Consider the following 24,391-nt stretch of genomic DNA (forward strand, 5'->3'; position numbering starts at 1 on the left):
GTGTGTGAATTTCCCCGACTAAGTTGAAATCGGAAATAGCCGTTGTCGATGTGGTTGGATCGCCGCATTATTCTTCTCGGGCTCTTGCATCCTCGACTGCCTTCTGCCAGTCTGTGTAACGCATGTACAGGAACATGGAAATAGCGGCGCCGGCCAATCCAGAACTTGGGCCGATCCACATGCCAGTCAGTCCCATCTTAGCCGGTCCAAAGGCGAGAAAGAAGGCAAGTGGCAGCGCAAACAAGTAGTAGACTCCAAGATTTACCCATCCTCCGATCTTCTGTCTTCCCAGGCCTCTCAGCAGGCCATTTGAAAGCGCCAGGAGGGCATCGAAAAATTGGGCGGCTGCCGCTATGGGGACCACCTTGGTAATAGCAGCACGGACTGCATCATCCTTTGTAAAGACTTCTGCAATGATGTGCCGACACGATGTCAACAGGATCACATCAAATGTTCCAATACAGACGAACACCAGGTAGTGGGTTCTCCATGCAAGCCGAGCAGCTTCCAGCGCTCCATATCCAATTAGATTTCCAAACCGGGTTGAGGCCGCAATTGAAATCGGAAAGGGAATGTGATACATGGTCACCACGATGGTCATTAAGACCGATTGGGCAGCCAGATCGATCTCGCCAAGATGACCGGCAGCAATCGTGAGGATGTCGAAAGCTAACCATTCAGAAAAGGTCATCATGACACCCGGAATGGCGAGTTTGACCATGGGCCCCCAATTCTGACACGCTCGTCGAAGATCCAGGCCGGGCCAGCATTGCAGATTTGAACGAGCAAAGTAGGCAATGTACAGGGCCAAGACAATAGGCTGTAAATTGTTGGAGACGACAACAGCCCATGCAGCACCCTGGAAGCCCAGTCTGAAATGGAAGACAAGCAGCCAATTCCAAAGGAGATTCAGAGGAGCACAGATGCCGACTACCACCAACGATGCAGTGAAGTCACCCTGGGCCTGACAGAATCGTTTTGCAGCTTCGAAGATTGCCCAGCCAGGACCACCCAGCAAGTAGATTCGCATGAATTGGCCCGCAAGGACAGCCTGGTCCTTTTCAGGAACCAAGGCAGACAGTATCCAGGGCGAGCAAATCCAGACGATACCAATGGGAATAGTTACAACACAGACTAAAAGGCTCATGCGTTGAACATGGAGGCCCACAAGCTGCTTCTTGCCGTTGCCAAAAGCCTGAGAGGTCAATGTATCGAGACTGGTTGCCAGACCTTCGTAAATGCATAAACCCGTAATATTGGCAGTCATGGTGGCGAGCGACGCAGCGCCCAGCTCTTTCGTACCCAAGCGGCCAGCCACGAAGACAGTAACCAGACTAAAAGAATACTGAAGGAGATAGGTAATAATCAGCGGAGCAGAGTATCTGGCGAGCAGACTAGTTTCAGCCTGCCATGTTGTTTCGAGCTCGGGACCCTTCAGTAACGTGGTAGTTTCGCTGTCCTCGATAGCACCGTAGTACCTTTGATGTATTTGCTCGACAGACTTGCGAAAATCATCGATGCCATGCTCGTTGAGGAGAGCACTTGTCTCTGAGGGTCGTCGTCCAGCCATGTTGACCAGCTCTAGGGTGACTCTTCGCAAAATTTAAGCTTTCTGCTCTCAAAATTTTCATATCATAACTGGCATCAATTTGAGCTGCGGCTTAACAACCTCGTCTTCTAGAAATATCACATAGATGCGTAAACCAATACTAGACTTGGTGACAGTCCGGGGATGAATGATATTCTAATTGAAGATAAAATGGAAATGCAAGTACCGTTGGGCGGTGAGGTCCGCTAGTAGTGGAGATAGAGGGGAGATGGCTGGGAGGTGTGGGGTGAGCATTTAGATTATTATTATGATCGCACCTGGTAAGGACGCCGGAAAGTATTGTAACTTACAAAACCCTAAAAAATGCCAAGTTTGCAACGCGAACTTACCGCCATACGCGAAATAGACGCCCTAGAGCTCTCAAGCTCTCAACCCACTATGTAGTGCCATACATAAATAATAATTCTTCTTTATTATACTAGCATTTTATAGAATTACTTCTTAAAGTTCTTAATAGTATACAACGCCATTGAAGTCGCAAAAAAACGTCCCTAGTATAGGCGTAGAAGCTGCTTATACTCCTAGACAAGATAGAACGGCCTTAGTCACTTAGTGTTATAATTTAAACTACGAACAGTGTCTAACCAAGGTAGGGTGTCACGGGTTAAGCACGCATAAAGTCTTGGTTAGTGACTACTACTACTAGCGACTCTCAATAAGGCTAAGTCACGTGACCAATTCTATCGATAGTCACCACGACTACCGTACGACCCACTAGAGGAGATTATATCTACTCTTTGATACAATAGCTGGACTCTCCTTTTGTCAGGCAATAGGTCCGTAAGCTCTTGAGGATCGCTCAACAACCGAAGACTACAATCAAGCACGAAGTGCCACGTATTCTCGGACGGTCGGACCTATTAACTATGCTTGTCAGGCCAACCATTCCTGATATCTTGCCTTTCTCTTTCTCTCCAGCTTTAACGTCCTCGTTACTAGGTATATCGTAGTTAAATAAACTCATACTAAAACTCTTATATTTAGTCTTATCATATCTAAATATATAATATTTAGCTTGAAATTTATATTAGTTACCTATAATTTAAAAGGCCTAAAAGCTAAATCTAAGAGGTAGCTAAGCCTGCAACTACTTAAGGAGCTCGCTGCCTAACGCATTAGAACCCCGCAGGATCCTTATACTTAGAGCTTGCTACGACACGGACGTTAAGGTAGTACTAGAGACTGCTTGTTGGGCACTACTTGTGCTAATAGGTAGGTATACTAATAGCTAGTAGATATGCTAATTAGTAGTTCTATCTCTCGGGTACAAGTAGTACCTTGAGTTCGCGTCGGTGGCAAGCTCTAAGCATGAGGGGCCTAAGAGGGCACCCAGAAGGTCTCATGCGATAAGCAGCGAGCTCCTTGAATAGTTGCGGGCTGCCTAGTACTATATTTCTTATATCGCCGAGCCTGTACGCGAATCGACGGTAAGTTATTCGTGCATCGTCCGAAACATAACTACGATAACTCGAAGGGTGCATTGTAGGTGTCGTCATCAAAAACAAAGACTACCGGCCTCTATTCTCCTGTCAACCTCATAAAGTGGTGCATAACCGTTTCAGATTTCTTTGTCTTCAATTGAGGGATCAATCACTAATCCCAGCCTAAGCACGCATGCCACTGCACTGGAGTTCTTCACGTGTCGTGATCCTTCTATCTTTTACGCGCCGTTAGACGATTGTGCAGACTTGTTATAGCACAGCTTGCGCTATAACAAGTCTGCACAATCTCGTAAAAAGCACCAAACCTTGCGAGTGGTCCCGTTTCATTGTCACATCTCGGTCACCTTTCAAGACCACTATTCACGATGATCGAATCCACTACTTGGCCCTTGACTTCAGCCAATATGTAAAGACGATTGCGGACCAGATGCACAATGAATGTGGAGATGTGACACATGCTTACTTTTCCTCATATGTCCACAAGGATGATTTTATAGGCCTCAACAACGCCAACCAAGCTTTCTTTGAGAACTTCCAGGATGCGTTACTGGCTACTGCTCCGAAGCTCGAAAATTGTACCCTCCAGACTGGAGGCAAACATTACAACGTCCACTTAATGCCTGTCCCATCACCAGCTCGAGAAGCGGAGGAGAGAAGAAAGAGCCCAATTGGAAATATCTACTACGAGCAAGAGGACTATCTCATTAAACGTCAAAAGAACCAAAACTAGAAATGGAACGTCATTCGTCCTGAAGCCATCATTGGCTATACGTCCGCGCCGAACGGCATGAATTCGGCTTTAACTTATGCTATTTATATCATAGTGTGCATCGAACTAAGAGAAGAAGCAAAGATGCCCACCAATCAAGTCTACTGGGAATGCTACGACGATGTCTCGTATTCAAGGCTCATTGCCGACGAGACAATTTGGGCTTCTACCGATGCCGACACCGGCAACCAGGCTTTCAACGTCACCAATGGTGACTACTTCAGCTGGCGATACATGTGGCCTCGAGTGGTCGAGTACCTAGGCCGCCGGGCCACATCTCAACAAATCTTTACCAAGCCTCGCCCAAAGGAAGGCGAGACGCAACTGTAACTGAGCTTAGTGGAGTGGTCCATGGACAAGAGGCAGTGTGGGACCGCATCTGTGAGAAGCGCGGTTCTGCTCAGGCAAAAGCCAGCTGGGACGCGGCTACCTGGGCTTTCCAAGATCGGGTTTTCCAACACACTTGGTGCGCCACTTTGAGCATCAACAAAGCCAGACAGCTTGGTTGGATCGGTCATATTGATTCGTTTGACTCTTTCACGCACGCTTTTGAGAAATTCGTGGAATTGGGACAGATCCCATCCTTCTCCAAGAATGGGGTTTAAAATTATGCTATAAAGAGGCCTCTATTTCCGAGATAAGTAATGACGATCTGGTATCTGAGCTGTTTTCTGTGTAACTACCCAAATGCCTAGTCTGTAATTTCCCTGCGTCACTCCCTGTATCGCCCCTCGGCACCCCTAGCGTGGAGCCTTCCCTTCTTGTCAAGAGCACATTATCGTCGAAGACTAACTTGATAACCCAGGTGTGATGGGGAGTTGATTCTGAAGAATGAGCCTTGGACGAACGAGAACACATCAACATAATATGAATGCCTGCCTCGTGTGAATGACTGGTTAGTGTTGGAAATTCAGAGTCGGAACACAAACCGAACGGTGGCACTAGCATCGCCAAAGACAGGCCGGAGAGATATTCTCGATACTCTGATTCCAAGCTCATCCCCAAGAAAACCTCTCTGACTTGCTCGAGGATGTTGGCGATGAACGTACGGAAGCCCATACGTGGCGGTTTGTTTGATGATCTATTTCACTGGTCGAAATTTCTTGCCATGGTAGAACAAACGGAGTCTACCACCAGTTGGTGAGTTGAAATGGTGTATATTTGAGCTGAAGAAGATCAATGAACGGAATACATCGTTTGAGAAGCTATTCATAGGAGTTTATTCACCTACTATCTACCTATTTAACGAGGATCTTAAAGCTAAAGAGAGAAAGAGAAAGAGGGAGTCTAGCTACCGTATAATAAAGAGATATTATACTTAGGCTAGAACGATTCGTTTTGCCAAGGAAAAAAGGTCGCACGCTGACGGCTCAGGGGATAGCAGCGTGTTCTTGCACAGGGACATTCCTGTCGTGGAGGACTCTCAGGTACTCAAACAGCCTAGGTCCAGTAACAGTGATGTAGCCCAGGCCGCAGGGCCGGAGAAGCTGCTGACTACATTCATATCAACATTGTTGACTGAAGGTGACCTCGCCATATCCCTGCTGCATTAGAAAGAACGCAGTCGCCGCTCTGACGAGCTGAAAGAATAATCCAAGGATATCAGGAGGTGACAAGTTGTATTTAACGAAAGATGCGCACCGCATGTAGGTGATGATTGCTGAATTTGATCGACACATCGGACATTGATCCCTTGGATATGGGAGCTTTCCTTACTCAAATATGTCTATGCATATCAATGTATCTACATACATGTTCAGAGCCGATATGCCCGAACGCAGAACATTCCACTGCAGGACATGTACCAACTCGCTGTCTTGCCACCATCCATTGGACATTCTTTCCACCATGGTCTGTCTCAATGGCTAATGGTGTCCTTCCAGACTCCCAAATTCTCTCCAAGTCCTCAATTACTCTCGACTTATTAGATATTGCTTCTCAGATGATCTACTTCTTCAGCCGTAATCTTCTTGTCCTCCCCCACCTTGTAAAACTGCGTCATATCGCAAGACATTGCAAGATCCCGCTTTCATCAAATGTCAGACGGAAGAATCGAAGGTCGGAGGTCACATACCATGAACATCTGTGCAGCAACCTCGGGATTTTGACCAGCTTCAGCGGCGAACTGAAGAAAAGGGTCGTTTTCAAGAACGCATTCGGCGTCCTTGCTCATTCGCTCCATATTCGTTATAGACAGCGGATTGATAACGTCTTGATAGATCCTCCGCCGCATCTCGTCGTATTTGTCTAGTATGTCTATGTCCGCCTGGCCAGAATAGATGCCGAGAAGACAGTCAGTCAGGCTCCCCATGTCTGCGATGCCACCGGTAAGCCCTAGACCACCCCTAGAAGATATTCAGTGTCCTCAAGTTCTGCAAATTGCTTTGTCTTCCAGCAGATCAAAAGAAAGCTCTGAAAACGTACATGGGATTGCACAAGTGAGCCGCATCTCCACCAAGTAAGACTCTGCCGACCTTCATTTTCGGGGCACATCTTTGATGCATGCGAAAGGAGGCCATGGTCTTGATCTTGTATTGATCTGGCTCGGGGTTCCCGGGAAGGATCTTGCGGAACTTATCCGGAAGTCTCTGCTTGAGCTCGTCCTCGGAAAACGAAGCATCATCTCCGTAGGCGACGCGCCACAATCCATCCTTTGTGATCTTCATTGAGATGAACCAGTGTTCAGGATGGATCGTCCACTGGATATCAGACCAGCCGTACTTCTCGAGGTCGTAGTACACCTGTGCATTTCAACATCAGCATGCCTTACACCTCGAATGCGAGCCAGCCAGTGGCCACCAAAGTCTTCCTTCACCTACATTGGTCGTCACCATTTGTTTTCCCAGACTATAGCCAGGGAATTCCCTGCCAAACAACGCTTTCCGAACGCCGCTTTGAGCACCGTCACAGGCCACCAGGAAATCCGCCCCTATACTCCGTTTCTCACCTCGGTAGTCGACTTCTGCCCAGACCTTGTCATTGTCTTCTGATACATTAATGACTCGGTGGGACCACTGAATGGATGCATTGGGCAATTCTGCGAGTTCCGCGACGATAATCTCGGCAAGCAAGTTCAGAGGATACGCGAGCATGTGGTCAGGAACGTCAAGGGTGTCGATGTTCTCAATTTCAGTGATCTTTTCGCCACCCAGCTTCCTCCACGCCATGCTCTTGACCAAGAATCCACGCTCTAAGACTTTGTGGATGATTCCCGCACGTCGAATGACCCTAGACAGCAGTCAGCATATTGAGGCAGGCTGGTTGCTGTTGACTGATCAATACTGGGATGCTGCCGGTCCATAGAGAAGTGCTCTCGGTCTGTCATCGACTTTCTCGTTTGCTTCTAGGACTGTCACTGTGAGACCATTCTGAGCCAATATTAGGGCCAGTAAGAGTCCGGCTGGTCCAGCTCCGACGACAGCCACCTGGCTAGAAGACGTTGGGGTCATTTTACGTTAACTGGTACGATTAGTTTGTCAAGGCCTCTAAGGATCAGTACACTCAAAGAACAAGCAGCCGCCTTCAGCAAGCAAAATCACTTATAAGATTGGTTTTACAATAAACGAGTGTCTGAGACATGATCTGGAAATATTGACGAAACCTTGCCCATAGCTTCGTCAGGTGAGCCTTCGGAGTTTCGTGAGGTCATCTGGTCTAGATCATCGGCAACCAGTCACTGAATGCTCCCTTACAGACATCTAGGCTGAGCCGCCGGATATTCTGATGCTAGCACAGAATTCTCAAAGTCGAGGAACACCGAGAATGTCAGAGCTACAGTGAGGGTCGGTTTACAAGTCCCGGACCGAAAACTCCGGCGTATTCGTTGCTGGAGTCTGGAGAGTTGTGGCAGATCACAGGATGTCCTTCAGATCCAGGACAAAAAGAGGTCTTCATCTAGGTACACTGTACACTAATAAGGTCATATGTTTACAGTCGCTATTGAATTTGGGTAATCTTCTCTTGATTATCCAGGATTCCTCGCCCTAACAAGCCACGCGTTCGTGTAATTCGATTAGCTGATGTCTGTAGCCGCTGATTGTCTTCCGTGATTCTGCAGTCTAGACCCTTTCCAATCCTTCACTGCATTGTTGGTGGCAGCATTATGTCGGTTGGTGATTGCTCAACAATCGGCAGCAAAGAGCTCCACATTTCCATTCCAGGGTCAAATGACATATCGAACCACTGTCGAGGATATCAGAAATGACATATCAGTATTTTGACTGGGACCACTAACCTCATCCAGGCCGTCTTCGCACAAGAAATCTCCTTCCTCAAGTGCTGCGTTTTCTGGGTCCAACGTAGAAATTCCGAGGCCTGTAGTCTGTTGAAGTTCGGAAGTATTGCGATCGGGATTTGACGCAGGGGTACTTTTCGCGCGTTCCACAACATTCCGCGCCATCTGTGCAATATCTCTTACAAATGGCGTGGATATTTGAGATTCAGTTGCTAGCTCAAGACGAATAAAGTGACTCGCGCCGAGTTCCATCAGAAGAAGGTCGGATTCAGCAGAGGGAAGATTTGGTGCTTGTAAAATGTGAATGAATAGATTGATCAGGGCATAAATTGGGACGTAGTATGCGAGCCTGACAATGAGTCAGTGTTGACTTAGCGCTGACAAGATTCAAGCTTGTACTTACAGAAAGGGACAAGCAGCATCCAAAGGAATGTGTCGACTTGCCAGAATAACGTCTCTCGATGCCTTCGCCACTATAGAGTAAGATCGTTCAACTTGATCACGGAATGACGGATGTTGGCGTAAGCTGATGATGCCTCGAGACCATGGATAAGTTAACGTCGTGTGGATGTCGAATAAGAGGCCAAAGTAAGTAAAATGAAGTGCGAGCGCTACTTTCAAACTCAGGTCCCCTGGCAGACGTGCTGGGTCGAGAGCACTCTTCAAAGAAAGAACACGTTCCACCGCTTCGCCTTGCACCCCGGCTTTCTCATCGAGGAAGGTAACCATTTGAAGCAGTTCGGTGGGATTTCGGCGAAAAGCCCGGGCACTAGAGAGTGACTTCCCCACGAAAGAGCAGAGTTGGTGAAGGTCTATCAGTACCAAGCGGGCTGAGAGATTCATGGGGCAATATAATGGCCCTGTTGTTGGTACTCGACAATTAATCTCTTCGTCATCCATGATCTGTTGCAGCCGTATTAGAGAAGAAAGTGTACGATACACAGGATGAACATACTGATGGCCGCCCAGATCGACTGGAGATGTGCTTGTCTAGGCAGTATATAGCCCAAAAGATCCAGCTGCGGTGGCTAACCTCGTGCTCAGGCAGGCTCCAAGACCGCGCGGGCTGCCTGTGTAAACCTTTGGAGCAAGCAAGACGTAGTGCGTCTGCACAAAGCATGAATTGTAGGAGAGGGCTACCCACACCCTCGGTGTAGTAAGCCTGGGACGGACATCAGTTGGGAAAAAATCCAGGAAGGGGCATCAACGATAAACTGACCATAAGAACGAGTGCCTGTACACCAACTATAGAAGATGGTAAAAACATTAACTCGGTATGAACTGCAAGGACGTTTTCGAAATATGGCGAGGAAGCCCGCGAGCTCTCCAGAAAGGTTGAGCCCGCCGACATAAGAAGTCGACAGCCTGCAGCGAAGATGATATTACGGAGGGCATACCATGATGCATCATCGTCTTCCGGCTTAGGATTGCTAAAGTGCATACGCAGGCGTGCTTCAAACCAGGGACGCTGAACGATCCCAAAGGTAGCCTCGTAACCACTATCGAAAAATGCTTTCAGGCCAAGTCAGCAGAGGGACCAATGGTGTTCCATGCATAAAGTTAGATACCTCTGGTGTATTTAAATGCAGTTTCTTCATCAGGGTCTGGAGCACGCTCGATTGATATTTTCTTTGTGAGCTTCAGCCGGCGTGTCATGTCCCTAGTAAACCGCGCGGCTGATTTTGGAAAGCCTGTGCCTTTCACTCTCTCTGCGACCCAATGGATACCAGGCTGGGAACATATGGATAGGAATGATCGAGGACCTGGTCGTTGTTATGCATGAACAAGAAGATCCTGCCTCATCAATGACTCACCTTGGTACTCCAAATACTGTGAAGAGGAAAGCCAAGTTAGCATAGGCAAAATTGCCGCCGAGTCTTGTGTCATTTATCTTACGGTCTCGGCGGAGTACACGCTGCTCCCTTCTTGTTCTTCGTCGCAGTTGCCACTGAGATTGTCCGGCATCGTATCGAGGTATACCGGAAGAAGAGACGCTTTGCAAGCATCTGAGCTGTTGTCGCTAGCCACGGCAGCAGCGCGAGCTGACAGCCTTTCTGCATATAGTTGTCAGAGAACTATCACTTATCTCTAGCCCTCAGGCCTCTACTATAGTCTCAAACAGACCTTGGCTTTTGGTAGAACTGTTGCCGTTGTCCTGATGAGCCGAAAATCCTACAGCTTCTGCCGAGTTGTATGTTTGGTGAGGCTTGGCTCGGCCACTCAAGTTAGTCGGCTCATGCTGCTGCACATGAGACGAAGAGGGGCTACTGTCTGTACGATGTTGGAACGTTGTTGGTGTTGTTATTGGAGGGGGGGCTGCTCACTCAAAACTTCCGGTGAGGAATGTGAAGGGGATTGTAGCATCGCCTCGAGTCTCGCAAGTCTTTGAGCCATAATCTCGGGTTCCAGCGACTTATCCTTGACTCGTCGACGTGTTGAAGTTTTGCATTGTTGCTCGTGCTTAGCGCAATATGTGCATGGCTTGCCTCCGTCGCCTGCAAAATCAATCATTTCAGAGGCATGTGGATGGTTATCGAGCAGGAGAACCTACAGCGGACCTTTTTCTCCCTGCAATAATCGCACGCAAGCCAGCGTTTTCGCTTAACGCCATTTCCGCCATCCGACGCTTTCGATAGATGCTGCGAGAACATTGTGCGAGGTAGTTCAGCTAAGCTAAGATAAATATTAATCACAGCTCTACTCGAGATACTTTGTAGAACTCAGAATGACATCCCATAGGTGAAACATCTTGCTGGGGAATGAACCTGGCGAGGCAAGATCTCGAGGCAAGATCTCGAGGCAAGATCTCGAGGCAAGATCTCCTCCACCCATAGGCCGTGGATTTGGCTTCGCGGGGTAAATCTGAGCCGACAGTTTTCAGTGGCTTACTGCTATACGGGCCGATGACTATTTGAAGCCTCACAAGCCTGGGACGCTTAGAGAATCTTAGGCTTCTCTCTAGCTGGAAATGACTAGGGGTATTAGGCCAGCCAGTGCACTTCACAAGCCTCAGGGCTAGGAGCATCCAGGCTGAGGGCTTGTCTGGATAATCAGTGGCTAGTCGAGGCCTAGTTTAGAGATATGGCGGGATCAGAACCCCCTACTCCGTATCATGGGGCTCGAATGGCTGGTCACTGTGGCCAGTGGTAGCACTCTTCAAACCTTTCTCCACCCACACCCTCCACAATATTCAGGAATCAGCATCTTTTGTGATCCATGCGCCTGACCGGACCGAAACCCCGAGTCCATTCCAACCCAGCTTTAGATCCTCCAGTAATTTGTGAACCAGGAGATTATTCGGACCGGATTGCGCGAGGGAGCCCGACATGCCCATACATGAGCAATTCGGCGACGTTGCGCAGCATTGCTGCTTCTGTCCCCGGCGCCACCATTGTGTCAAGCGATAAAATGCATCACATTGAGTGATCCTCAGCGGTAAATGTGCAAACCACACGCTTGAATTCTTGATGCTTATTCTTTTTGTGATTAGCAAGCATTAAAGCCTTGAGCTGCACAGCTCCTAGTTGTTTCTGAGTCGAGACTGCTGAGCGTCCCAAAAGTAATCGACTGAAGCTATGATCGGAGGAATAGATCTTCTCAATGACCCAAGTGGCCTCTCTCTGCTGATCGGTCTCTTCGTGTGTGTAGTAAGTGCACCGTCCATACCACACCCACCTCAGTAACATGGAACCAGGGCAGCAGGGCTAATCGACAATTTAGCTTGTCCTATATCGAATCTACATTGTGGTATACAATCTGTATTTTCATCCACTTGCTCAAGTACCTGGACCCAAGCTATACGCAGCATCAAATATCCCTTACGCGCTTGGACTATGTAAAGGCACTATTTGGTTTGATATCAAGCGCTTTCATGATAAATACGGGCCCGTTGTCCGATATGCACCGAACGATGTCTCTTTCACAACAGCTGACGCCTGGAAAGAGATCTACGGCCACAAAAAGGCGGGTGATCCAAACTTTCCAAAAGATCGTCGACTATACCGCGAGGGCAAGACAAACACTGCAAGCATTCTTGTTGCCAACGATACCGACCATTCTCGTGTGCGGCGCTTGGTTTCTCATGCTTTCTCCGAGAAAGCGCTACGTGGACAAGAAGATATTATGCAAAGCTATGTGTCTCTACTAATCCGGCGACTGCAGTCACACGCAGCGTCTTCTAACCCTGTAGTTGACATGAACAAATGGTACAATTTCACGACCTTCGACTTGATTGGCGACTTGGCTTTTGGAGAACCCTTTGGATGTCTTAAAAGCGAGGGCTATCACCCGTGGGTAGCCATGATCTTTGGCGGATTCAAGTTATCAGCATTCAATCAAGCACGAAAACGATTTCCCTGGCTTATGCCTGCCACCAAATATTTGCTGCCCAGCAAATTAATCAAAGCTCAAATGGAGCACTTCTCTCTTAGTTTTTCCAAGGCACGCCAACGAGCCATGGGCGGCTTCAAGTATCGCGAGGACTTCATGTCATATATCCTGCGGCACAATGACGAAGATGGCAGGGGATTGACCCCCGATGAGATAGGAGAGAATTCAAATATTCTTATCGTTGCTGGTAGTGAGACCACATCATCTCTTTTGGCCGGAACTACATACTATCTATTGAAGAACCCCGAGAGTCTCAAACGATTGACAACCGAAATCCGGTCGGCATTCGAAAAGGAAGACGACATTAATCTTGTCAGCGTGGCGCAGCTCAAGTATCTCCTCGCCTGTCTCGATGAGGGACTACGTCTATACCCGCCGGTACCATCTGCTTTGGGCCGTGATGTGCCAAAAGGTGGACACTACATCGAAGGATATTTCATTCCAGAGCAGGTGAGCAAGTTTCATTGTTCTGGGAATTCTGTACCCGTACTAATAATGATCTTAGACAACAGTTGCGGTCATTCATTGGCCTGCATATCACTCTGAGAGGAATTTTCACCTTGCAGATGAGTTCCGCCCTCAACGATGGTTGGGAGATCCAAGTTTCGATTCAGACAGCAAAGACGTGCTGCAACCCTTTCAGTTTGGTCCTCGAAACTGCCTTGGGAAAAAGTAAGGAATTCTCATTTCTTCCATCGTCAACCTGCTATATCTCCTCTCCTTCAGAACTACCTGCAATAATGTCGTTCTACGCTAATATGGAACTTTTAGTTTGGCATACGCTGAAATGCGTTTGATTCTATGCCGAATGTTATGGAATTTTGATATGGAGCTCCAGAGTGATAGCCAGAATTGGGCGGATCAGCTCATCTTCAATTTCTGGCTGAAAGCACCCTTGAATGTCAAGCTTGTCCCTCGTCATGTAGGTACAAAAGAATAGACTAATTTTAGTTCCACTACGTCAAGAAAATTAAGTCCTAGTGCACGCCGTGTCAGCAGGAAACATAGGCTTGGGACAATGCCAGGCTCATAATCTTGCCAACGTAGACACTGCGCTCTGGTAGAAAGTGTCTACAGTTATCCCCTGGTTAATTTCAACAGAAATGCCGATGCCGTCGACAAATGACCTGATATATCTATCTATTTGATTGCCGTAGATACGTACAGAGTGCTCTGTATCTCTACTCCAAACTACAATGCCATTATGTAACTCAGAGTCCAAGACTAAGCGATTTCCATTTACTAAGAACCTCATTCTTTGTACAATAATCAAGGCACATTCACAACCACTTTTCCGACCGCTCTATTCTCCTCCATGTACTCGTGAGCATCACCCATTTCATCCAGCGTAAAGGTCTTGTCAAGGAACATCTCCTGTGGGTAAATACCATTCTCAACTTTCCGAACCACATCCTCTAAGAGCCGATCGATCGTTTCATGGTCAACGTCGGCATCTTCAGACCCTGGGCCGCTGTTTGTCATGGTAAAGAAACTGACATTACGCGTTGGCGGAATCGAGAAGGGTTCGAAAGGCCCTGCGCTCCAGTGTTTGTTCAGAGGGCCGACCAATACCGTGGTACCATATCGAGCACAAAGATTGACGCTGCTCATGACGCGGTCAGGGCCAACCAGCTCTATGACAATATCCACCCCATCGGGATAGAGCTTTGCCACCTCCACGTCCATGTCTTCGTCGAGGACGACGTGAACAGCTCCAGCTTCTCGAAGCTTTGGCACCTTGTCGGCGTTCCTTGTCGTCGCAATGATCACAGAGCCAGCGTGCTTGGCAATCAGCATGGCCCAGATTCCCACACTTGATGTGGCGCCGTGTATGAGAACATTAGATCCCTTTGGTCGTTCTCGAAGTCGACCAGCGAGCATCAGTGCTCCCCACGCTGTGTACATGCTCATCGGTATGGCTGCGAGAACATTCCAGGTCAAGCTTGTTTGTGGGAGGCGATAGAGGCGACGTTTGTGACACAATGTGAACTCTGCATATGCGCCATCATAGGCCTTCCCTCCGCCATAGACAAAACCGGTAACTTTGTCACCTTGCTTGTACCCCGACTCTGCTCCTGCTTCTTCCACTTCTCCCACGAATTCTTCTCCAAGGATCTTTGGAGGATCTTCATGGTATTCCTTCTGGAATATGATGAATTCTGCAATGAATGGTGCTGCTCCTGTCCTTCCTCGTAGTTCTGCTCGATTTAACCCAGCAGCATGAACTCGGCATAAAACCCATTCAGGAGAAGGTAGCGAAGGGCGAGGATAGTCCAATTGATAGGTGAAGCACTTGGGAGGCGCATCGTGACCTGGATTTGTTAACACAGCTGCTTTCATCACACCGTTTGGCTTGTTGTCCCAGGTAGGCATCTTGCTGTTGAGATGGAAAGATCGTTGATCGACAGTAGATAGTGCTCTTTCCTGTCCGCCTTCAGAGTGAGGGCACCATGCTAGGCTTCATATTGACCATGAATCATGTCGAAGCAATCCCAGTTCGCCGAACAGTCGGACATGGAACCCAGTTCTTGATTACCTGAGAGTAGCGGCAGTGTTTCATGGGAAAGATACCAAACCTTCCACGGTGCGTTTGCCCCTAGTAGTTTCGCCAATATAAACACTCCGAAATGTCCGAATTAAGCTAGCTTCTCGATCTTCTCGGTCCGGCATCACGGTAGAAGGGGTCAAGACCGTATATTGACTTTATTCACATCTTCTACACTTTCAGCTTTCGAGCCCGATAATATTGCTAATACTACAATACAACATGTCGGCGCCAAACGAGCCATTGGCTATGCCTAAGCGATACATTACCACCCACAACGGTGAGGGACTTGCCATCTTCTCATCCCATGTCCAGGAGGAAGCTCCCGAGAGCAGTCTCTCAGACGGAATGAGGATCTCGTTCTGCTACGCAACTACAGAGTTTCCGGCCACTTTATCCGAAGATCAAGACATCAAAGCATACGAAACATTAATCCAAAAGCCTCCCAGCATCGTGGTCTCCAATGGCTCTGTGGCCAGGATAGTGGACTTTCCGCCCGGTCATGTTGGTACTATGCATCGGACTGTCAGCGTTAATTACAACTTTGTCATCCAAGGGCAGCTAGAGTTGGAATTGGATTCCGGTGAAACACGATTGCTGGGGCCCGGTGATATGGTTGTCCAGAGAGCAATTAATCATGCATGGAGGAACCCGAGCAAGACATCTTGGGCAAGAATCGCTGCCATGGCGTTACCGGCTAAGGGTATCACGGTCGGTGGTCGGGCTATGGAAGAAACTAGATTGCCATCTATGTCGGGGTCCGAAAGAGTCACTGAGTCCGAAGCTATTAGCTCCAGCCCCAGGTCGTAAAAGGTATCAGGAATGAGAGAGGTCTCATCGAACTTGACCTCGTCTCCGTAAGACCTTGAGCTCGGGATTTGGGAATACGGACTAATGACATTCAGATTGAGCCGTTCGACGTGCGAGGCATCTAGAAAGCTTCAATATCTTCCATTTATCTTGTAGAGCCTTTTGTAAAAGTAGCCCTTGTATCTCCATGGAGATGCCAACGCTCGGAGGATGCGGTCCGAGAATACGAGGCTGAGGAGCGATGGTCCTAACCTCGCTCGCCCCAAGCTCTACATTTAATTCGAGACGATAGCAGCAGCTTTGGAAGAATTCTAGAGCGCGAGCATTGACACTGCCACCACCTGAGAACAGAGACCCTCGCTGACCTCCCCTCACAATCCATCATCAGGATACCATCATGTCCAAGACAGCAGAGAAAGAAGTGAACGTGGAGCCGTATCTCGATGATGTGCAGCACAAAGAGGAGATTACTGCAGAACAGATTGGATCGGACCCCCATGATCCACTCGGATGGAGGACTGCACGCAAACTTAGCATTCTCGCCATCATCGGGCTCTGGGTCTTCATCGGGACTTTCAACATGATCATCATAGGTCCCGCCCTTCAGATCGTCCCTGTGGAATTCAACTCCTCCTTTTCCTCGTCGACATACCTTATTGGCGGTCCTCTTCTGGCCTATGGAGTTGCGTCTTTCCTCTGGGTGCCTCTCGCCAATCGATATGGCAGTCGGCTGGTCTTTGTTCTGACCGCAATCGCTGCAGCGTGTATGAGTGTTTGGGGTGCGAAAGCCACAACATTCGGAAGTCTTGTGGCGGCCAGGACTTTGGCATCAGGCTTTTTTGCTTCACCTGAAACACTCGCCCCGCAGATGATAGGCGATGTTTTCTATATCAAAGACCGTGCAAAGGGCATTACCTGGATCAACATCGTTCAGGCAACAGGGTACACTGCAGGCCCCCTGTTTGGATCCTTTATCGTCCAGAACACGTAAGTGCCATGTCTGTCTCCGTGCATCCAAGTACGAGTGCTGATCCATACACAAGCTCGCTCGGCTGGCGATGGACTCAATGGATTGTTGCTATGATAACCTTCGGTGTAGCTACGCTTATATTCCTTTTCGTGCCAGAAACACAATACACTAGGTCGGCCGGTATGGAAAAACGCACTCGGTCGTGGAAAGACAACTTCCGATTCTGGGTTGTGAGTGGCGGTGGCAAGCCCAAAGTTCATAGGTGTGTACAGACGCCTTCGGCAACGCCTTCAACAGTTGTGGCTAATAACTTCTGTCCTCCAGCTTACGTGCGGCATTCGTGGTCATGTTCCCATACTTTCTGCATCCCATCGTGATCATGAGCACGTTTTTCTTTTCGATTTGCCTCATGGTTGCCAATTACCTGATGGTCAGTCCACGGCCGTTAAGACTGATTTCAGCATACTGACTATGATTTCAGACAACACAATCTTATACGTTTCTGGTCTTTTATCAATTCAGCCTGGGCCATTCTGGTCTTACTTTCATCGGCCCTCTGATCGGTACATGGCTTGCCATCATTGTCTGTGGCATTCTCGCAGATTGGCGATTCAACACCCTGACCCGAAGATATGGTTCAAAGCCGAAGCCAGAAAGCCGACTTCCAGTATATGTCTTCACAGGGCCCGTTGGAGTTGCTGGGACAATCCTGTTTGGCGTCTGCACCCAGAACCAATGCCACTGGATTGCCCCTGTGATCGGGTCGTCCGCACGTACGTACAGAGAAGGGCCATAGGAATATACATTGAGATATTGACGAGAAGCTAGTACTGTTCTCTTTCACCTCTTCTGCAGCAATCCTGTTTGCATATCTATTGGACGTTTACGAAGCTCGTCTTGACACCGTTATGGTGGTCTTCAATGGCGTCAAAAACATTGCCACATTCGGGATCAGCTACGCCGTTCTCCCCTGGAACGCAGGTGGACTCACAGTACCTTTCGTAGTTCTTGGTGTTCTGCTTTTTGTGGCTCACCTCCTCATTATGGTCACCTATATCAAGGGAGAGGCTATCAGACATTGGACTGCAGAGAGATTTGTGACTGGACAAGAAACTCATCACGGTGACGCCTTCTGAGCTGTAGTTATTGGGTCAATCATGATGCCATTGAAGTGGAAGTGCCTTACACGCGCCACTTTTATGGCTGGTAGAACTTCGAGAAGGCTCTAACAGAGTTTTACATGCTACTGGGCTTGCATTCACTTCCGGACTTCTCGACACATGAATGACTCAGTCAGCCCAACGCAAACTTTCACGATGGCGTTATCTTTGACTTCTATACTTTATTTAGTTCAAGGAGTCTTTAAACCTATAATCGCAATCCTCAATCCTCGGATTCACTTATTGTCTCCCTCTCTCATGATGGGGGTTCCACTTTGCTAATTTGGAAGCAGCCAATATATTGATAGATTACTCGCAGATGGCATTTTCCAAACAAAGCATGACTCGTCAATTAACAACATTAGATTCCGGACGCCGGAGTACTATGTGCGAGGGGAGCTGCGAGCAGACTTCGGTGGTCGGAAGGCGTATGACTTCGGGCATCAAATTTTGCATAAGTCTCCCCGAGACAGTGACAAAGAAACAAAACGTAATAGTGCGCACAGCGTCAATGCTATAGAATGAGAATTCTAAACTAGTATGCCAACGTTTCCGCTCTTACGTAGGTTATATGTATAACTACAAACTCTGAAAAGCCTTGAGAGCGCTTTTCGATTACCTCAGTCCGCTTCCCTCGAAAGCGAGTAGCACATCCCGATTCACGATGGTGGAGAATGTGTTCCTGCAGAGCATTAGGCGACCATCCCAAGGAGTCCCTGGCACTGTCCATGATCACATGATACCATGGACTCGAATAAATCTTATCTTTTTCATCATGATTGTTCTCTATCTCATTCACGTCCGCTATAACACTCCTCTACGTAGAGTTCCAGGCCCATTCCTCGCTAGTCTGACGCGGTTGTGGAAAGTAAAGACTATTTTCACAGCTCGACAAGAACTGGTCCTCCTGGACTTGCATAGGAAACACGGTATCTCGCAGCCTACTCGTGTGCGAAAAGGGCATTCCCTAATTTGGCTCTTCATTCAGGACCGCTGGTACGCATTGGCCCAAACGAGGTCAGTGTATCAGATCCACAGGCTTTGAAGGTCATATACGGCGCCGGTTCACGGTTCACCAAGACCAAGTAAGAGAACCATTGGCAATATGCATTCACTTTCATTATCTCTCCTGAAAGTGTCACCCTGAACGTACTGACTGACCCCTACAGATGGTATCCATCCTGGTCAATGGGAGGACAATCCGGAAAGTATGATGTCTTCTCTGATCCGACGATTGAAGGACACGCCGCGACCAAACGTCTCTTGTCGGCTTCTTACTCCATGTCTGCTGTCAACGGGCTGGATAGCTTCGTCCAACGGCCTATTGATAGGCTTCTGTCTCGATTCGAGGAATCCTCCCGTTCCGGTCAACAGATGAACTTGGCCGACTGGCTCCAGTGGTTTGCATTCGATGTTATTGGAGAAGTGTCGTTTTCCAAACAGTTCGGCTTCCTAGATGCCGGCAGAGATGTCGACGATACTTTAAAAGCTATCGATGAGACTCTATGGTCTGGCATTGTGATTGCTGAGCTTCCTGAGCTAGATGCTATTCGCAAAAGTCCGCTGTTTCGACATTTGCCTCTAGTTGGAGGCTACGATACACGGCTAAACTTCATCATTGGTGTGGGTACACATTCGCATGATTGCAAGCTTCCTATCTACCTCCCTTACTTCAATAAAACTGACGTAGAGTGGGTCATATGCATAAACAGCAAGCTCAACGCGTACTATCTGAGCGTCGTCAATTCTCGGAAGTCGATCGTCGGGACCTGCTCTCACGGTTTTTCAAGGTGCAACAGGAGCACCCTGAGTATGATGACCTCGACTTACAGATCACGATCACCGTGAATATTTTTGCAGGTTCCGACACTACCAGCATCGCCTTGCGGGCCATACTTTACTACCTGATCAGCAATCCGCGTTGTTATGAAAGACTTCTCGACGAATTGGATGAGGCTTCTTCCACGGGAGAGATGTCAGAAAAGGCAGGGCTTGCCGACGCCCAAAGACTGCCGTTCTTGCAGGCTTGTATTAAAGAGGCAATGCGGCTGCATCCAAGTTTGGGCACACAACATACTCGCTTTGTGCCGAAAGGCGGAGTCGTAATCGCTGGAACACACCTCCCAGAGCAGGTAGGACTTCACTATTCGATGCGTGCGCGTCAGCGTAGCTTAACGCAAATTGTTGACATTGTCGCAAACCCAGACAATTGTGGGCATCAATGCCTGGGTCATGCATCGGCAAGAAGCCATCTTCGGCATAGATGCTGCCCAATATCGCCCTGAGCGCTGGCTCGAAGGTGACAAAGGGTTGATGGAAAGACATTTCATGAGCGTATGTATCTTAATACCCTGTGCCTTTCGGCTGTACCACTTTGATTAGAACTACATTCTCGTACGTAAAACAGCAGTGTGACTGATATTTTATCTCAACATACAGTTTGGATACGGCGCTCACGTCTGTTTGGGCAAAAATATCGCATTGCTTGAGATCAACAAACTTATTCCGCAGATTTTGAGAAAGTATCGACTGAGGCTTGCACGTCCCAATGATGCAGGCGGTGGTTGGAGTTGTACGAGTCATACGTTTGTGCAGCAGCGGAACTTTGATGTTTTCGTGGAACGGAGGAATGACAAATGATTCTCGCCTGTAACACTCCGAGACTGTCAAATATATGAGATGCTCTGGTGGCGACATTCAATCCCAGCCAAGATGATATATCGCGTAACCATATACAAGGGAGATGATGGAATAGTGAACATGGGTCTCGTTGAGTGGGATGGAGGATCCGGTGCAGCCATGGAAGATTGTATTGAGTTTGGATGGTAAACGTGAAAACTCAGTGGGACCAGGTCGGTCAGCATAGTAGTAGGATCTCAGTAAAAACGGTTCGATCTGGATACGGATACTAATGAGTGGTAGCCATAACGCTCATCGACAACTCAAATGTCAAGGACTCAGAAATCGTTAGAAAGCACATGTACGTACCTGCTCCTTGGTCAATACGAGGTGCTCCGTACTAAAATTTGTGGAATATCTGGAAAACTCGTGGAGAGATCACGGTCAAGTCTGCCACGCGAAGTCTAGCCAGAAATCCGTCGAGGCCAGAAGGCGGACAAACAGGAGTTCTCACAATCGAATGCGGAGAACGGCCTGGAGTTGATACTCCCTTGAACAGATGCAGTATAAATGAGTCGATACCTATCCCGCCCACCCCTCTCATTCCACTCTGTTCCGGATCATAGCGTGGCCTTCCGAGGAAGGAAGTCTTGCTTTTGCTTAATCTCGTCAGAGCCGCTGCCGTGATCTTTATTCATTGCCCCTCGTTCTTTATATCACTACAGATACCAGATTTAATGCAGTCTTGTTCTTTGCGCTAATTCGTCCGTTGTCAATCTATAGCATCGCTACAGCCTCGAAAATGATGATTACACATGACATTCGAGGCTTGCGCGGTGATACAGTTCAGGACGACGTTCATTATCTACAAAGCAAAGTAAGTAATAAGCGGCATCAAACTAAGTTCGAAAACCCCAACAATATCGTGTTGGACGCTTTCCTTGATCTAGACCAAGGTTACCTGGTTGTGTACAATGCTCAGTCATCTTGGGAGGAAGAGGTCATATTCCAGCCTCCTGGGTTTTTTAAGTTCCCAATTTTCAGAGTGCTCCAGGTCGGAGAAGAGGTTAGATAAAGTGGACAGGGTCTCGGCAAGGCAATGGAAATTGTTTTCAACATCTGTCATGAACTCTTAGAATCTCCCGCGCCAAACATTCTTGATGTGTCTGAAGCCTTAACGACTTCTCCAGTGGTATAGAAAGGCCTGGATCCGGGGTAGTGGACTCGGTAAAGCTCAAGAGGGTGTTGCGACAAATGTATTGTTCAAAATCAAAACTCCATGTCTTGAGCCGTACTGTACTCAAGACCATTTTGTTCTGTGGTCATGAACGACAGCGAGGTGGTAAGGAGACCGAGTTTGTATGTGGACGCGTCACAAGTCCAGACCATAGTAGAGTTAGGCCTACCACAGAAGAAAGCCACTGCAATTATCCTTTCCTCGCCGTGGTCGGAATATCTAGTTATTGCCTTTTGTTCGACGTTTTAGCTTCCCACAGCCACAACCTTTGACTTCCTCACTATATCCCTACTGTTGTTTTCGATCGCACCTACTTGTAGAAACGCAGCTCCATCTGGCACAACAAATTGAGTCTCGAAGCCGGCCTTTTTGGCCCTTCCAACCGCTGTCAATGAACCGTTGGTCTGGCCCGTATATATGACCCAATCAGTGACATCTGTGGCGCCGTTCCAGCTAACGTAGCCTAGGTGTGTAGCGTTTGCAGTACAGTGTAGAAACGTATTCTGTACAATCTCCTGGACGACAAGACTAGGTTGCGTTGACGGTGTCGCATGCCATATCTGCTTATAGGCTCGATAACTCGAGACTAAGTCACCGTAGCCAAACATACCAGTCCAGCGAGCATGACCTTCGGTAGCACCATCTTTGACAGGCCCATATTCAATCATGACTGGCTCCGACCCGTACCCTATAAACATATTGCCATTAGGCAGGTGTAAAAATGACCCCTGAGACCACGTGTTGGTGCGAAGTTGCGGATCTGTTAAATTCGTCAACAGCACAGGAGGCTTTGACGGGTCTGGTGGTAGCGCCAATCCTAAAGTGACGCCGGTGGTGATCTTTGCTCCAGGTTGATTTGGTAGAGCATTATTGTTACCAAACCACGAGATAATAGCGTGAGATGAACTAGATTCAATTACTCGCGCATGATGCTCCCATGACTAAAACAATGTTAGTGAGATTCGTTGAGAATAGTAGCTAGCCTTACAAATAGAGCTCCCTGAGGAAGCTGTCCAAAATCTCCTCCATCTAAACCGTTAATGTGCCACAGGATTTTCCCCTGTGGACTCACTAGATATGTACTCCAGAAGTGGCGACTATTAATCAGATAATTTTCCCCGACAAGCTCGATCGAATTCATATGGAAGAAATCATAAGGAGTACTTTGATTTTGACCTTGCCCACTCAAGGGATAGTGTGATCCGTTGATGGGTAAATGGGCTATCGGATGCCACTCAAACAGGACCTCCCCGGTACTAATGTTAATTTCAGCTGCGAAGGAGTCTAGAATCCAACCATATTTAGATCCTCCGACACTAGTTCTGTGAAAAGGTTAGATAGTATCGTAGGACAAGCTAGAGTTTCCATGGAGTCTAGACGATCCCGGGCAGGTCCAGGATGGGGAAGAAAACTTACAAGTCGGCCTGGGTGGTGTTATACGCCGTAATAAGCATTGTGTTTCTAGGGGTAATGAATGATTCGTGTACATCTGCGTGACATTTCGCTGTCACACCCGTTTCCAGTGTAAAATGATGGAACTGAGGACAGACTGTAGCTACCACATTGTATTCATTGTTGAGAACAATAACTTCTCCATATCCATGCCCCACAACAGCTGAAGCACCAGCCGTGCCTTGTCCAGAGAAATAGGTCAAGACGGGTGCTGCGTTGTAAGTTTGCACCCGAGCATTGTAGGTTGGCTCCTTTGGTCCACTCCAGATTAGATCACCGCTGTCAGTCATCAGAAGAGGTGCCTGCTCCTGGGTTGCTGGGACGGTAGAACCATAGACAGTACCGATAACAAGCAGACCGTCAAACAAAGCCTCTCCTGTACTGGTAGTCAGAAGGACTGGCGGCAGGGCATCTGAGGATTGATACTCCTGCCATGGCCACAGGGCGGTATTGCTGCCATTGCTTACTATCTGGCGCGAGTCGGCAGCGCAGACGATTGTATCAGCTGTGCCTGTTATTGTGGCGGCAGCCACGAACTGAACCAGACACGAGAATAAGTGAAGAGTTATAGCCATATCAAGATCCGCCCTTTCCACAAAACGGATCGTGCTCAACAGCCGTGGCATGCCAGTTTTATAGAAGCGATGTTTCGGGGAATGAACGGCCGGGGATGAGGTCGGCACGAGTCATTCCGGGGCTGACACGATGCTCCGAGTATCTAAGCATTCATGGGAATCAGTCATGGGATCAGTTGAGTAGATTTCAACTTCTCCGTGGAAGTGATAGAACTTAGCAGTATTCCGGACGAAGCACGATGGCGGGAGATACGAATAAATTACCGTCTATTTGCGTGCGGCGCCGCCGATTCACGTACCGACTCAACGATATAAGAAATACAGGACCAGACAGCCCCTCGACGAATCGACCAAGTCGGACGTGAACCGCACGAGATTACAAAGTATCGCTAGGGACCCTCTGGCTCCTGGCAGTCTACTTGCTAGCGCTAGTCGTACTTATTTAGCGGTGGTGCGGTAGGCAGAACTATCAATTAATATATACCTAAGGAGTAATAATACTATTTTATAGAGGAGTACGACGACGACGACGACGAGGAGGAGGAGGAGGAGGAGGAGGAGGAGGAGGAGGAAGTCGATT

The 24,391-nt window shown here is 48.2% G+C and overlaps 10 protein-coding genes across 10 annotated transcripts; 5 read left to right on the top strand and 5 right to left on the bottom strand.

The window, feature by feature from the left end:
• Positions 1 to 67: 67 nt before the first annotated feature.
• Positions 68 to 1,570, bottom strand: A1O9_08892 (uncharacterized protein; the record flags this gene model as incomplete). Its single annotated transcript, XM_013402374.1, has 1 exon — positions 68 to 1,570. One exon carries the CDS (start codon positions 1,568 to 1,570, stop codon positions 68 to 70), a length of 1,503 nt encoding a protein of 500 aa, XP_013257828.1.
• Positions 1,571 to 3,478: 1,908 nt separating this feature from the next.
• A1O9_08893 (uncharacterized protein) lies at positions 3,479 to 4,425 on the top strand (the record flags this gene model as incomplete). Its single annotated transcript, XM_013402375.1, has 3 exons — positions 3,479 to 3,761; positions 3,876 to 4,074; positions 4,161 to 4,425. The coding sequence occupies 3 exons, from the start codon at positions 3,479 to 3,481 to the stop codon at positions 4,423 to 4,425; spliced, it is 747 nt and encodes a 248-aa protein (XP_013257829.1).
• Positions 4,426 to 5,852: 1,427 nt separating this feature from the next.
• A1O9_08894 (uncharacterized protein) lies at positions 5,853 to 7,269 on the bottom strand (the record flags this gene model as incomplete). Its single annotated transcript, XM_013402376.1, has 4 exons — positions 5,853 to 6,165; positions 6,245 to 6,561; positions 6,640 to 7,048; positions 7,103 to 7,269. The coding sequence occupies 4 exons, from the start codon at positions 7,267 to 7,269 to the stop codon at positions 5,853 to 5,855; spliced, it is 1,206 nt and encodes a 401-aa protein (XP_013257830.1).
• A 713-nt stretch (positions 7,270 to 7,982) lies between these two features.
• On the bottom strand, positions 7,983 to 8,783 carry A1O9_08895 (uncharacterized protein; the record flags this gene model as incomplete). The annotated part of the gene is made up of 2 exons (XM_013402377.1): positions 7,983 to 8,403; positions 8,458 to 8,783. 2 exons carry the CDS (start codon positions 8,781 to 8,783, stop codon positions 7,983 to 7,985), a joined length of 747 nt encoding a protein of 248 aa, XP_013257831.1.
• Positions 8,784 to 11,629: 2,846 nt separating this feature from the next.
• A1O9_08896 (uncharacterized protein) lies at positions 11,630 to 13,119 on the top strand (the record flags this gene model as incomplete). Its single annotated transcript, XM_013402378.1, has 3 exons — positions 11,630 to 11,701; positions 11,775 to 12,893; positions 12,949 to 13,119. 3 exons carry the CDS (start codon positions 11,630 to 11,632, stop codon positions 13,117 to 13,119), a joined length of 1,362 nt encoding a protein of 453 aa, XP_013257832.1.
• A 593-nt stretch (positions 13,120 to 13,712) lies between these two features.
• A1O9_08897 (uncharacterized protein) lies at positions 13,713 to 14,816 on the bottom strand (the record flags this gene model as incomplete). Its single annotated transcript, XM_013402379.1, has 1 exon — positions 13,713 to 14,816. The coding sequence occupies one exon, from the start codon at positions 14,814 to 14,816 to the stop codon at positions 13,713 to 13,715; it is 1,104 nt and encodes a 367-aa protein (XP_013257833.1).
• A 394-nt stretch (positions 14,817 to 15,210) lies between these two features.
• Positions 15,211 to 15,798, top strand: A1O9_08898 (uncharacterized protein; the record flags this gene model as incomplete). The annotated part of the gene is made up of 1 exon (XM_013402380.1): positions 15,211 to 15,798. One exon carries the CDS (start codon positions 15,211 to 15,213, stop codon positions 15,796 to 15,798), a length of 588 nt encoding a protein of 195 aa, XP_013257834.1.
• Positions 15,799 to 16,195: 397 nt separating this feature from the next.
• On the top strand, positions 16,196 to 17,904 carry A1O9_08899 (uncharacterized protein; the record flags this gene model as incomplete). The annotated part of the gene is made up of 5 exons (XM_013402381.1): positions 16,196 to 16,785; positions 16,842 to 17,030; positions 17,093 to 17,198; positions 17,250 to 17,541; positions 17,597 to 17,904. 5 exons carry the CDS (start codon positions 16,196 to 16,198, stop codon positions 17,902 to 17,904), a joined length of 1,485 nt encoding a protein of 494 aa, XP_013257835.1.
• A 799-nt stretch (positions 17,905 to 18,703) lies between these two features.
• A1O9_08900 (uncharacterized protein) lies at positions 18,704 to 20,568 on the top strand (the record flags this gene model as incomplete). Its single annotated transcript, XM_013402382.1, has 6 exons — positions 18,704 to 18,857; positions 18,917 to 19,013; positions 19,098 to 19,549; positions 19,621 to 20,060; positions 20,134 to 20,262; positions 20,368 to 20,568. The coding sequence occupies 6 exons, from the start codon at positions 18,704 to 18,706 to the stop codon at positions 20,566 to 20,568; spliced, it is 1,473 nt and encodes a 490-aa protein (XP_013257836.1).
• A 1,461-nt stretch (positions 20,569 to 22,029) lies between these two features.
• Positions 22,030 to 23,811, bottom strand: A1O9_08901 (uncharacterized protein; the record flags this gene model as incomplete). Its single annotated transcript, XM_013402383.1, has 3 exons — positions 22,030 to 22,725; positions 22,773 to 23,106; positions 23,201 to 23,811. 3 exons carry the CDS (start codon positions 23,809 to 23,811, stop codon positions 22,030 to 22,032), a joined length of 1,641 nt encoding a protein of 546 aa, XP_013257837.1.
• Positions 23,812 to 24,391: the final 580 nt, after the last annotated feature.

Source organism: Exophiala aquamarina (assembly GCF_000709125.1).
Source record: "Exophiala aquamarina CBS 119918 chromosome Unknown aczIA-supercont1.8, whole genome shotgun sequence".
NCBI classification, from domain to species: Eukaryota; Fungi; Ascomycota; class Eurotiomycetes; order Chaetothyriales; family Herpotrichiellaceae; genus Exophiala; species Exophiala aquamarina.